The sequence below is a fragment of the Pygocentrus nattereri genome, chromosome 20 (assembly GCF_015220715.1).
Source record: "Pygocentrus nattereri isolate fPygNat1 chromosome 20, fPygNat1.pri, whole genome shotgun sequence".
Classification (NCBI taxonomy): Eukaryota; Metazoa; Chordata; class Actinopteri; order Characiformes; family Serrasalmidae; genus Pygocentrus; species Pygocentrus nattereri.
The window spans coordinates 1,691,994-1,704,823 of NC_051230.1; the positions used below are offsets into that span (position 1 = coordinate 1,691,994).

Genomic DNA, 12,830 nt, shown 5'->3' on the forward strand with positions numbered 1-12,830 from the left:
GCAGGGCGCCGTGCGGCAAAATAGTCCCCAAAGAAAACTCATTATTCCAGATTTTCCACTGTTTTCCATCATCAACATTCCATATAAGCTCAGAAGACTCGTGTAGGTTCTCTGGAGGTTCTGGATGGTAAATAAAGTGTCTATATCTGTGTTGTAGTCATGGCGACGCCTGGTTCCCATCACCACCACTGTAAAGACGTCTGAACCGTTTCACACCTGAATCACTTTGCTAAAATTTCAGCAATTTAGTTTTGCAAAAGTTTCACAAAATTGGTGAAATGTGCAAACTTAATTACATGTGATGCATACAAATCACATGTATTCCATATAGAAAAGGATTCCCAGCCAGTTCCTAAGTTCCTAGTCCGTTTCCAATTTCAGAGTCTGTACAATGAACCATTTCACACCAAGCCACTCTGAATGACTCCTTTACGTCTTAACCACTAAATAATACAGGGAATTTAGAAAAATGGGTGGAATTCCCCTTTAATAACTTCATTATATTTGTGGGACGAAAATGTACAGGAGAGCTCTGGAACTGATCGGCAGAGGGTGAATGGGCAAGAGTTCTAGGCTTGATGGTCTAAACCGGAGTCTAATTTTAATCCTCTCCTCTCTTCTTCTCCCACAGCAACAGCCCATCCTCTCTTCCCCCGAAACACCACCTGCCCCCCTCCCCCCACCACCTCACTCTCCCCTCCCCTGCCCCGCCCCTCCCTCTCTCCATCGCTGGTCTCCCCTCCCCTCATTACTCCATCCGCTCCCCCTCACACCTCCCCCGCCACCCGGCCATGTTTGCTACCCCTGCCACATTGCCACCACCGCCCACCCTGCCCACCAACAGCCTGGTGGTGCCCGGGCACCCGGCCGCTACGCCATACCCAGGTAAGAGTCCACGCCACAACACCACCTCGCACTGTGCAGCTTACAGTAGACCTGTTCAGGCTCCGCCCACAAACATGCTGCTTTGTAGCTACTGTTAAGTCCGAGTCTGTTCTACAGTTTCTCATTAGGCTGAATGAATAACCGGCTCTAAATGTAGGTATTGTGATATAAACCGAGTCCGTTCTACAGTTTCTCATTAGACTGAATGAATAACCGACTCTAAATGTAGGTATTGTGATATAAACCGAGTCCGTTCTACAGTTTCTCATTAGGCTGAATGAATAACCGACTCTAAATGTAGGTATTGTGATATAAACCGAGTCCGTTCTACAGTTTCTCATTAGGCTGAATGAATAACCGACTCTAAATGTAGGTATTGTGATATAAACCGAGTCCGTTCTACAGTTTCTCATTAGGCTGAATGAATAACCGGCTCTAAATGTAGGTATTGTGATATAAACCGAGTCCGTTCTACAGTTTCTCATTAGACTGAATGAATAACCGGCTCTAAATGTAGGTATTGTGATATAAACCGAGTCCGTTCTACAGTTTCTCATTAGACTGAATGAATAACCGACTCTAAATGTAGGTATTGTGATATAAACTGAGTCCGTTCTACAGTTTCTCATTAGGCTGAATGAATAACCGACTCTAAATGTAGGTATTGTGATATAAACCGAGTCCGTTCTACAGTTTCTCATGAGGCTGAATGAATAACCGACTCTAAATGTAGGTATTGTGATATAAACCGAGTCCGTTCAACAGTTTCTCGTTAGGCTGAATGAATAACCGACTCTAAATGTAGGTATTGTGATATAAACCGAGTCCGTTCTACAGTTTCTCGTTAGGCTGAATGAATAACCGGCTCTAAATGTAGGTATTGTGATATAAACCGAGTCCGTTCTACAGTTTCTCATTAGACTGAATGAGTAACCGACTCTAAATGTAGGTATTGTGATATAAACCGAGTCCGTTCTAGAGTTTCTCATTAGGCTGAATGAATAACCGGCTCTAAATGTAGGTATTGTGATATAAACCGAGTCCGTTCTACAGTTTCTCATTAGACTGAATGAATAACCGACTCTAAATGTAGGTATTGTGATATAAACCGAGTCCGTTCTACAGTTTCTCATTAGGCTGAATGAATAACCGACTCTAAATGTAGGTATTGTGATATAAACCGAGTCTGTTCTACAGTTTCTCATTAGACGGAATGAATAACTGGCTCTAAATGTAGGTATTGTGATATAAACCGAGTCCGTTCTACAGTTTCTCATTAGACGGAATGAATAACCGACTCTAAATGTAGGTATTGTGATATAAACCGAGTCCGTTCTACAGTTTCTCGTTAGGCTGAATGAATAACCGACTCTAAATGTAGGTATTGTGATATAAACCGAGTCCGTTCTACAGTTTCTCATTAGACTGAATGAATAACCGACTCTAAATGTAGGTATTGTGATATAAACCGAGTCCGTTCTACAGTTTCTCATTAGGCTGAATGAATAACCGACTCTAAATGTAGGTATTGTGATATAAACCGAGTCCGTTCTACAGTTTCTCATTAGGCTGAATGAATAACCGACTCTAAATGTAGGTATTGTGATATAAACCGAGTCCGTTCTACAGTTTCTCATTAGGCTGAATGAATAACCGACTCTAAATGTAGGTATTGTGATATAAACCGAGTCCGTTCTACAGTTTCTCATTAGGCTGATTGAATAACCGACTCTAAATGTAGGTATTGTGATATAAACCGAGTCTGTTCTACAGTTTCTCATTAGGCTGAATGAATAACCGACTCTAAATGTAGGTATTGTGATATAAACCGAGTCTGTTCTACAGTTTCTCATTAGGCTGAATGAATAACCGACTCTAAATGTAGGTATTGTGATATAAACCGAGTCCGTTCTACAGTTTCTCATTAGGCTGAATGAATAACCGACTCTAAATGTAGGTATTGTGATATAAACCGAGTCTGTTCTACAGTTTCTCATTAGACTGAATGAGTAACCGACTCTAAATGTAGGTATTGTGATATAAACCGAGTCCGTTCTACAGTTTCTCATTAGACTGAATGAATAACCGACTCTAAATGTAGGTATTGTGATATAAACCGAGTCCGTTCTACAGTTTCTCATTAGGCTGAATGAATAACCGACTCTAAATGTAGGTATTGTGATATAAACCGAGTCCGTTCTACAGTTTCTCATTAGGCTGAATGAATAACCGACTCTAAATGTAGGTATTGTGATATAAACCGAGTCCGTTCTACAGTTTCTCATTAGACTGAATGAATAACCGGCTCTAAATGTAGGTATTGTGATATAAACAGAGTCCGTTCTACAGTTTCTCATTAGACTGAATGAATAACCGGCTCTAAATGTAGGTATTGTGATATAAACCGAGTCTGTTCTACAGTTTCTCATTAGGCTGAATGAATAACCGGCTCTAAATGTAGGTATTGTGATATAAACCGAGTCCGTTCTACAGTTTCTCATTAGGCTGAATGAATAACCGACTCTAAATGTAGGTATTGTGATATAAACCGAGTCCGTTCTACAGTTTCTCATTAGGCTGAATGAATAACCGACTCTAAATGTAGGTATTGTGATATAAACCGAGTCCGTTCTACAGTTTCTCATTAGGCTGAATGAATAACCGACTCTAAATGTAGGTATTGTGATATAAACCGAGTCCGTTCTACAGTTTCTCATTAGGCTGAATGAATAACCGACTCTAAATGTAGGTATTGTGATATAAACCGAGTCCGTTCTACAGTTTCTCATTAGACTGAATGAATAACCGGCTCTAAATGTAGGTATTGTGATATAAACAGAGTCCGTTCTACAGTTTCTCATTAGACTGAATGAATAACCGACTCTAAATGTAGGTATTGTGATATAAACCGAGTCCGTTCTACAGTTTCTCATTAGGCTGAATGAATAACCGACTCTAAATGTAGGTATTGTGATATAAACCGAGTCCGTTCTACAGTTTCTCATTAGACTGAATGAATAACCGACTCTAAATGTAGGTATTGTGATATAAACCGAGTCCGTTCTACAGTTTCTCATTAGACTGAATGAATAACCGACTCTAAATGTAGGTATTGTGATATAAACCGAGTCCGTTCTACAGTTTCTCATTAGACTGAATGAATAACCGGCTCTAAATGTAGGTATTGTGATATAAACCGAGTCCGTTCTACAGTTTCTCATTAGACTGAATGAATAACCGACTCTAAATGTAGGTATTGTGATATAAACCGAGTCCGTTCTACAGTTTCTCATTAGGCTGAATGAATAACCGACTCTAAATGTAGGTATTGTGATATAAACCGAGTCCGTTCTACAGTTTCTCATTAGACTGAATGAATAACCGACTCTAAATGTAGGTATTGTGATATAAACCGAGTCCGTTCTACAGTTTCTCATTAGACTGAATGAATAACCGACTCTAAATGTAGGTATTGTGATATAAACCGAGTCCGTTCTACAGTTTCTCATTAGACTGAATGAATAACCGACTCTAAATGTAGGTATTGTGATATAAACCGAGTCCGTTCTACAGTTTCTCATTAGACTGAATGAATAACCGACTCTAAATGTAGGTATTGTGATATAAACCGAGTCCGTTCTACAGTTTCTCATTAGACTGAATGAATAACCGACTCTAAATGTAGGTATTGTGATATACACTGTGAGGCTGATTGGGTTTTTTTAGCAGCGTTCTGTAAATCTCACAACAGTAACTATGAAAAAGCACACTTGTGGGCGGAGCCTTGATGGGACACTTAACAAGAGTTACTTATAGACGTAGACACTGGAAGAGGCTTTTCATCTTAATACAATTAAAATAATAATCCACATAGTTTCAGTCCTAAAAGTTTGCAGTTTGTAGTTAGAAGTAAAATTCATGGTAATCATGAGTAAAATATTTTACTAAAGTGTATATGTTGAAAATTCTCCATTAATGAAGATAAATCATCACTCATCAATAGAACCACCTTGGGTTCTGCAGCTGATCTGTGCTCTTCTGCTATCTAGTGTTTATCTTTTTAGATAGAAACTTTAGGTGGATTTTTATATTACCAGTATCCACATTAATGATGTTAATAATGAGATATGTTTGTAAACATATAAACATTCATAGTTTACACGCTTTCAAATCCAAGGTTCCTTAAATTTGAACCTTTACACTATGTGAACCTCATATTCATACAAAAAAAGGTTCTTTTAAAGGTTCTGGCGTTGCCCTGAGGAACCCTTTTTATTCCATTTAAGAGTGACCTTCAAGTCACATAGAACCTTTACATTAAACAAACATCTTTCTGTGTACATCTTCTTTACCAAGTAAGGTTCTTTGAAAAGTTATTTAGGGTTCTTTTATGGCATCACTTCAGAAGAACCCTTTTGGTTCCATTTATAAGTGACACTTATTTTAAAGATTCTTCACACTCTTACATCTCATTTACCAAAATTCTTTAAAAATTCTTTGTTCTTTGTTATTTGAAATGTTCCTTATGGAACCGAACATGGTTCTTCTGTATGATTGCCTTGAAGAATTGTTTTTGTTTCCAGTTAAGAGTGGCCTTTAATTGGTATTGAGCCATTATATTATGAGAACCTGACGGTTCTGCATCTCATTCCCAAAAAACAGGATTTTGAAAGTTTTTCTTTAGGGAACCAGACATGGTTCTTATAAAGGCATCGCTTCAAAAGAACCCTGTTTGATCTCATTTCAGCGTGAGCTTAAATTGGTATAGAACCTTTGTTGTATGTGAACTTTTGAAAAATTAGTTCATACTCATAGATCTCATTTGCCAGAAAAAGTCAGGTTCTGTAAGGAACCAAGCATGGTTCTTCTGTGACATTGCAGTTAAAAGAACATTATTTGTTCCTTTTGAGATCTTTGTTTTAAAGTGACCTGTAATTGTTCTAGAATTTTTACATTATGTGAAATTTGAAAGGTGCTTCATTGCTTCAGAAGAACTAGAACCACTTTGGTTCCTCTAAAGATTGAGTCTTGGTGTAGAACCTTTATATTGAACTTAAAAAGGTTCCACATGCTCGTACACATCATTTACCGAAAGGGTCTTTGAAAAATGTGTAGAGAACCAAACATGTTTCTTCTCTGGCATCATTTCAAAAGAACCCTTTTTTGTTCCATGTCAGAACTTATAGAATCTGTACAGTATGTGAACATTTAAAGGTTCTTCACACTCAAACATCTCATTTACCAAAAAAGGTTATTTTCAAGGTTCCTTAAGGAACCAACAGTGGTTCTTTTATGGCATGGCTTTAAAAGATGCCATTTTGGTTCTATTTGGGACCTTAAGTTTCTACATCTCATAAAAAAAGTCTTTGAAAGGTTCTTTAGAGAACCAAAAGAGAGAGAGTTTTATGGCAAAGCTTTTTGGTTCCCTTAATTGGTATAGAACTTTTACAATGTTACAAGCTTAAAGAGATTCTTCTCACTCAAACATCTCATTTACTAAAAATGTTCTTTTCATGGTTCCTTAAGGAACCAAAACATTTATTTTATGGCATGGCTTCGAAAGAGTTGGTATAGAACCTTTTACATTATGTGAACATTGAAGAGGTTCTTCACACTCATTTGCCAAAAAAGGTCCTTTTCGAGGTTCCTTAGGGAACCAGCAGTGGTTCTTTTATGGCATGGCTTTGAAAGAACCCTTTTTGGTTCTATTTGAGACCTTTATTTTTAATAATGACCTTTAATTGGTACAGAGCCATTACATTATATGAACTTAATTCGTAAGGTTCTTTAGGCAGCAGCCTGACAGAACCCTTTTTGGTTCCATTATTTTTGCGCCTTTATGTTTCTACATCTCATTAAAAAAGTGTCTTTGAAAGGTTCTTTATGGAACCAAAAGTGGTTCTTTTAGGGCACAGCTTTGAAATAACCCCTTTTTTGGTTCCATTGATTGGTACAGAACCTTTACAGAGTTACACATTTAAAGAGGTTCTTCACGCCAAAAGATCTCATTTACCTAAAAGGTTCTTTTCTCATTTACAAAAAAAGAAGCCTTTAAAGGTTCTTTAGGGAAGCAAAAGTGGTTCTTTTAGGGCACGGCTTTTTGGTTCCATTGATTGGTACAGAACCTTTAAATTGATACGAGTTTAAAGAGGTTCTTCACAATCAAAACATCTCATTTACCAGAAAGAAGCCTTTAAAGGTTCTTTAGGGAACCAAAAGTGGTTCTTTTAGGGCACGGCTTTTTGGTTCCATTGATTGGTACAGAACCTTTAAATTTATACGAGTTTAAAGAGGTTCTTCACAATCAAAACATCTCATTTACCAGAAAGAAGCCTTTAAAGGTTCTTTAGGGAACCAAAAGTGGTTCTTTTTAAGAGCCCCTTTGGTTCCGTCTGAGAGCTGTGTTGTTCAGAGTGTAGCTGTAGGGAGGAAGTTGTGTTTGTTTTCTGCTGAGGTGACTCTCGGTTCTCTCTTGTCTTCAGATACCAGCCTGTTGATATCATTCAACCAACCAATCATGTATTGCCAGCCTCATTCGGGGATTCTGATTGGCACATTGTCACAGGCAACTCTCTTACCGCCACCAATGAGTCCTCACGTAGAAAACCCTCACAGCTTGAATTGGAGAAACAGAGAAGGCCAGGTGACTATTCTCTTTCTCTTCTCTTCGCTGTTGTGAAAACTCACTGGCCGCCGTTGCCTTTTTGTTTTTCTTTTCCTTTTTTTTTCCCCTCCTTTGTCTTCCCTCCATTTCTTTGTTCGTCTGTTTCCTTTCCCCTGCTCTCCTCCCCTCCCCTTCGCTCTCCTTTCTTGCAGAGCATGACCTTCTTCGTCAGGAGCTGAACAACCGATTCCTGGTACAAAGCTCGGAGCGCGGGGCTCGGGGGTCAGCGCCCGGAGCGGCCGGCTCTCCGTTGGCCCCCATGTCGCTCCTGAGGGCAGAGTTTCACCAACACCAGCATATGCACCAGCATCAACACACGCACCAGCACACCTTCACGCCTTTCCCCGCCAGCCTGCCCCCCAGCCTGCCCCCGGCCGCCATCATTGGGCCGCCCACTGCACCTCCCATGGTGCGTACCGCAGCCAGAAATGTGAGGATAAGTAAAATAAGATCGGACAGATCTAATCTCACATCCTGCCCGCCATCCCCGGCCCGTAAACACGGCCACGGCCCCCCGCTCTTCCGAAACGGGGCCGATAGCGACGAGGTTGGAGGGACGTTCTTATAAAATGAGGACCTCAAATAAACAGCACTGGGAATTCGGGTGATGCCCTGACAACTAACAAACACGTTTAGGGGAACAATTACAACCTGGGAATTGGGAACAAGTTCAAATAAACAAACATTGCTCAGGAACGGGAGCGATGATGGAATCGCGAGCGAACGCAGTAATTTGAGGACAGAGTTTGAGCTAAAATAAACAAACGTTACACGGAAATAATTCCTTCCTGTGACTCTCGGCTCCGTGGTAAACGAAGGCGCCCCTCGGTGTAAACCCGAGCTTAACTAAAGAATGGGTGCTACGTTACTCGGAAACAATGTGGTGCTAGAATACGTACTAATAGCTCATAATAGCAGCTCTTTACACAACTCAAGCTCAAATAAACAAACAGTACGTGGAAACGGGGCGAGACTAGAATACATGGCGATAACGTAAGTCTTAGCTGCCTGGCTAGCTATTGTTATTTTGGCGAAAATGCTTCAAAAGTAAAAACCGATACAGCTGGAGCGCAATCGGAAATAGGACTGGAACACAAACGTCGGTCGGAAATAGGACTGGAACACAAACGTCGGTCGGAAATAGGACTAAAACACAAACGTCGGTCAGAAATAGGACTAAAACGCAAACGTAGGTCGGAAATAGGACTGGAACGCAAACGTCGGTCGGAAATAGGACTAAAACACAAACGTCGGTCAGAAATAGGACTAAAACGCAAACGTCGGTCGGAAATAGGACTGGAACGCAAACGTCGGTTGGAAATAGGACTAAAACACGAACATCGGTCGGAAATAGGACTGGAACGCAAACGTCGGTCGGAACTAGGACTGGAACAGAAACGTCGGTCGGAACTAGGACTGGAACAGAAACGTCGGTCGGAACTAGGACTGGAACAGAAACGTCGGTCGGAACTAGGACTGGAACAGAAACGTCGGTCGGAACTAGGACTGGAACAGAAACGTCGGTCGGAACTAGGACTGGAACAGAAACATCAGTCGGAACTAGGACTAAAACGCAAACATCGGTCGGAAATAGGACTGGAACGCAAACGTCGGTCGGAAATACGACTGGAACGCAAACGTCGGTCGGAACTAGGACTGGAACAGAAACGTCGGTCGGAACTAGGACTGGAACAGAAACGTCGGTCGGAACTAGGACTGGAACAGAAACGTCGGTCGGAACTAGGACTAGAACAGAAACGTCGGTCGGAAATAGGGCTGGAACGCAAATGTTGGTTGGAAATAGGACTAGAACAGAAACGTCGGTCGGAAATAGGACTAGAACAGAAACGTCGGTCGGAAATGAGACTAAAACAAACGTCGGTCGGAGATAGGACTAGAACAGAAACGTCGGTCGGAACTAGGACTGGAACAGAAACGTCGGTCGGAAATAGGGCTGGAACGCAAATGTTGGTCGGAAATAGGGCTGGAACGCAAACGTCGGTTGGAAATAGGACTAGAACAGAAACGTCGGTCGGAAATAGGACTGGAACAGAAACGTCGGTCGGAAATAGGGCTGGAACGCAAATGTTGGTCTGAAATAGGGCTGGAAGACAAATGTCGGTCGGAAATGGGGCTGGAAGACAAACGTCGGTCGGAAATAGGGCTGGAACGCAAATGTTGGTCTGAAATAGGGCTGGAAGACAAATGTCGGTCGGAAATGGGGCTGGAAGACAAACGTCGGTCGGAAATAGGGCTGGAACGCAAATGTTGGTCGGAAATAGGGCTGGAACGCAAATGTCGGTCGGAAATGAGACTAAAACACAAACGTCGGTCAGAGATAGGACTAGAACAGAAACGTCGGTCGGAAGTCTTAGCTACTTAGCTGCCTGCTTAGCCGAAGCTCGAGCTCAAATAAACAAACGTTACTGGCTGCTTCCCTCTGAAAGGTGCATTGTTAGCATTTGCTAGCTGAGGGTAGGAAACAGTTTAAAGTGGTTTAAACGACATCACAACACATCACTTCAGTACACGTGCTGGTGCGCTTAGTGACGTCACAGTGCTTGGCGACTTCATCCCTCGACCAGAGGAACTGGAACTGGACGATTTCCAGCTGCAGCTCAAACAAACAAACGTTGCTCCCCGGCGCCCTCTAAAGGCATCGTACAGCGGTCTGTACTGCGGCCAGAACTGTGGAAAAAGGGTCTACAGATCTAATCTCCCATCCCTACCCACAATCCCCGGCCCTGAAATGTCCACAGTTCATTGGATAAAAGGACTATGTTGTCATGCTAATAGCATTAGCACTAGCTAAGCTAACATTGCCTTAAAAATCTTCACACCGTGAAAACAGAAACAGGTCGAGCTCCAATTAACAGACGGTTCTCGTCACTTATATTTATACTTATATACGTTATATTAGCATTACCTACCGTAACGTCATTTTAACATTACCTATCATAACGTTACCTTAATGTTACCTACCATAAGGTTACTTTAACATTACCTACCGTAACATTACCTTAGCATTACCTACCGTAACGTTACCTTAGCATTACCTACCATAACGTTACTTTAACATTACCTACCGTAACGTCATTTTAACATTACCTATCATAACGTTACCTTAATGTTACCTACCATAAGGTTACTTTAGCATTACCTACCGTAACGTTACCTTAGCATTACCTACCATAACGTTACTTTAACATTACCTACCGTAACGTTACCTTAGCATTACCTACCATAACGTTACTTTAACATTACCTACCGTAACATTACCTTAGCATTACCTACCGTAACGTTACCTTAGCATTACCTACCGTAACGTTACCTTAGTGTTACCTACCATAACGTTACTTTAACATTACCTACCGTAACATTACCTTAGCATTACCTACCGTAACGTTACTTTAACATTACCTACCGTAACGTTACCTTAGTGTTACCTACCATAAGGTTACCTTAGCATTACCTACCATAACGTTACTTTAACATTACCTACCGTAACATTACCCTAGCATTACCTACCGTAACGTCATTTTAACATTACCTACCGTAACATCATTTTAACATTACCTATCATAACGTTACCTTAATGTTACCTACCGTAATGTTACCTTAGCATTACCTACCATAACGTTACTTTAACATTACCTACCGTAACGTTACCTTAGCATTACCTACTGTAACGTTACTTTAACATTACCTACCGTAACGTTACCTTAGTGTTACCTACCATGACGTTATTTTAACATTACCTACCGTAACGTTATTTTAACGGTATAACGTTAAGTTAGCATTACCTAGCTTACCATAACAAAGGTATATGCTTCATTCTTTCATTATGTCTAATTTAGCCTTACTGTGGCTCCTTCACAGCGTATTGATTAGCATGATTGATTAGATTAGTGATTATTTATTAACACTAAGCCGTGACGCCTGGACTCACTGAAGCTCTGACTGGAGAGCCGTTAAACTGAACAAACTCACAAGCTTTTCACACTCCTGTCATAACAAGATCAACCTTCAGCCCCAACAACGGCAAATATTGACACTCCTGTAAAGCGCTCACTGAACATGAGGCCACCGCAACGTTCACGGCACGTAAACAATGATTGCAACATCAGGTTCAGGGGAAATTCCACCAGTCTAGTCTAAAATTTCCCCATAACTCAGTGAGTGAGGTGTAATCAGAGAGATTCAGAGGGTTTGGTCTGAAACGGTTCAGACGTCTTTACAGTGGTGGTGATGGGAACCAGGCGTCGCCATGACTACAACACAGATATAGACACTTTATTTACCATCCAGAACCACCAGAGAACCTACTAGAGTCTTCTGAGCTTATATGGAATGTTGATGATGGAAAACAGTGGAAAATCTGGAATAATGAGTTTTCTTTGGGGACTATTTTGCCGCACAGCGCCCTGCATGTCTCCCTCCACCATGAAGATATTTGAAAATATTTGAATTTGATGCCAACAACATGTTCCAAAAAAGTCAGACGGGGTCTGTTCACCGCTGAGTCCATCAGCTCTTCTTTAACAGCTCCGTCAGTGTTTGGGAACTGAGGAGACGCTGCTGCAGCTCTGACAGTGAAATGTTTTCTGTTCTGGTTTAATTCAGGATTTCAGCTGATCATCAGTTTCAGGAGCTCATATGTCGTATTTTTAAGTCCCAAATGTTCTCAATGGTGACCGGTCTGGACTGCAGGCAGGTCAGTTTAGCGCCCGGACGCTTTTAATACGGAGCAGTGCTGCTGTAATACAGTCAGAATGTGGTTTTACATCGTCCTGCTGAAATAATCCAGGCCTTCCCTGAAAAAGACGTCGTCTGGACGGCAGCAGATGTTGATAAAACATGTTTATATCATTCAGCTTTAATGGAGCCTTCACAGATGAGCAGGTCACCCAGGCCATGTGCACTAATGCCCCCTAAACCATCATGAATACTGGCTTTAGAACTGAGCACTGATAACAAGCTGAGTGGTCTTCAGCCCGGAGGACACAGTGTCCATGATTTCCTAAAAGAATTCCAAATGTTGATCCGTCGGACCGCCAGACACTTTTCCACCTCCCCTCAGTCCATTTTAAATGAGCTCAGGCCCAGAGAAGGTGGCAGCGTTTCTGGATCCATCATTATTTAGCCTTTTTTTTCCCTATCCAAAACAATCAGTGAACCTGCGCGTGTCTTCCAAGTTTTTATATGTAATCTTGATGACAGTAAAATAGCAACAAAAAAAAAAGTTTTCCGAAAAAAGTTTTAGTGATGGACGTCTGGTTCC

At 41.2% G+C, this 12,830-nt stretch overlaps 1 protein-coding gene across 12 annotated transcripts in view; it reads left to right on the forward strand.

Moving 5' to 3' along the window:
- The window catches only part of fbrsl1 (fibrosin-like 1), a 546,240-nt gene that overhangs the window by 494,819 nt on the left and 38,591 nt on the right, over positions 1-12,830 (forward strand). For 7 of the 12 annotated variants that reach the window (XM_037531602.1, XM_037531607.1, XM_037531606.1 and 4 more), the window contains 2 exons: positions 632-885; positions 7,702-7,979. In XM_037531602.1, coding sequence (XP_037387499.1) covers positions 632-885; positions 7,702-7,979 — 532 coding nt within the window. Of the gene's footprint in view, positions 1-631; positions 886-7,367; positions 7,529-7,701; positions 7,980-12,830 lie in introns of all 12 variants that reach the window. The other 5 variants (XM_037531609.1, XM_037531610.1, XM_037531613.1 and 2 more) reach the window with 2 other exon arrangements.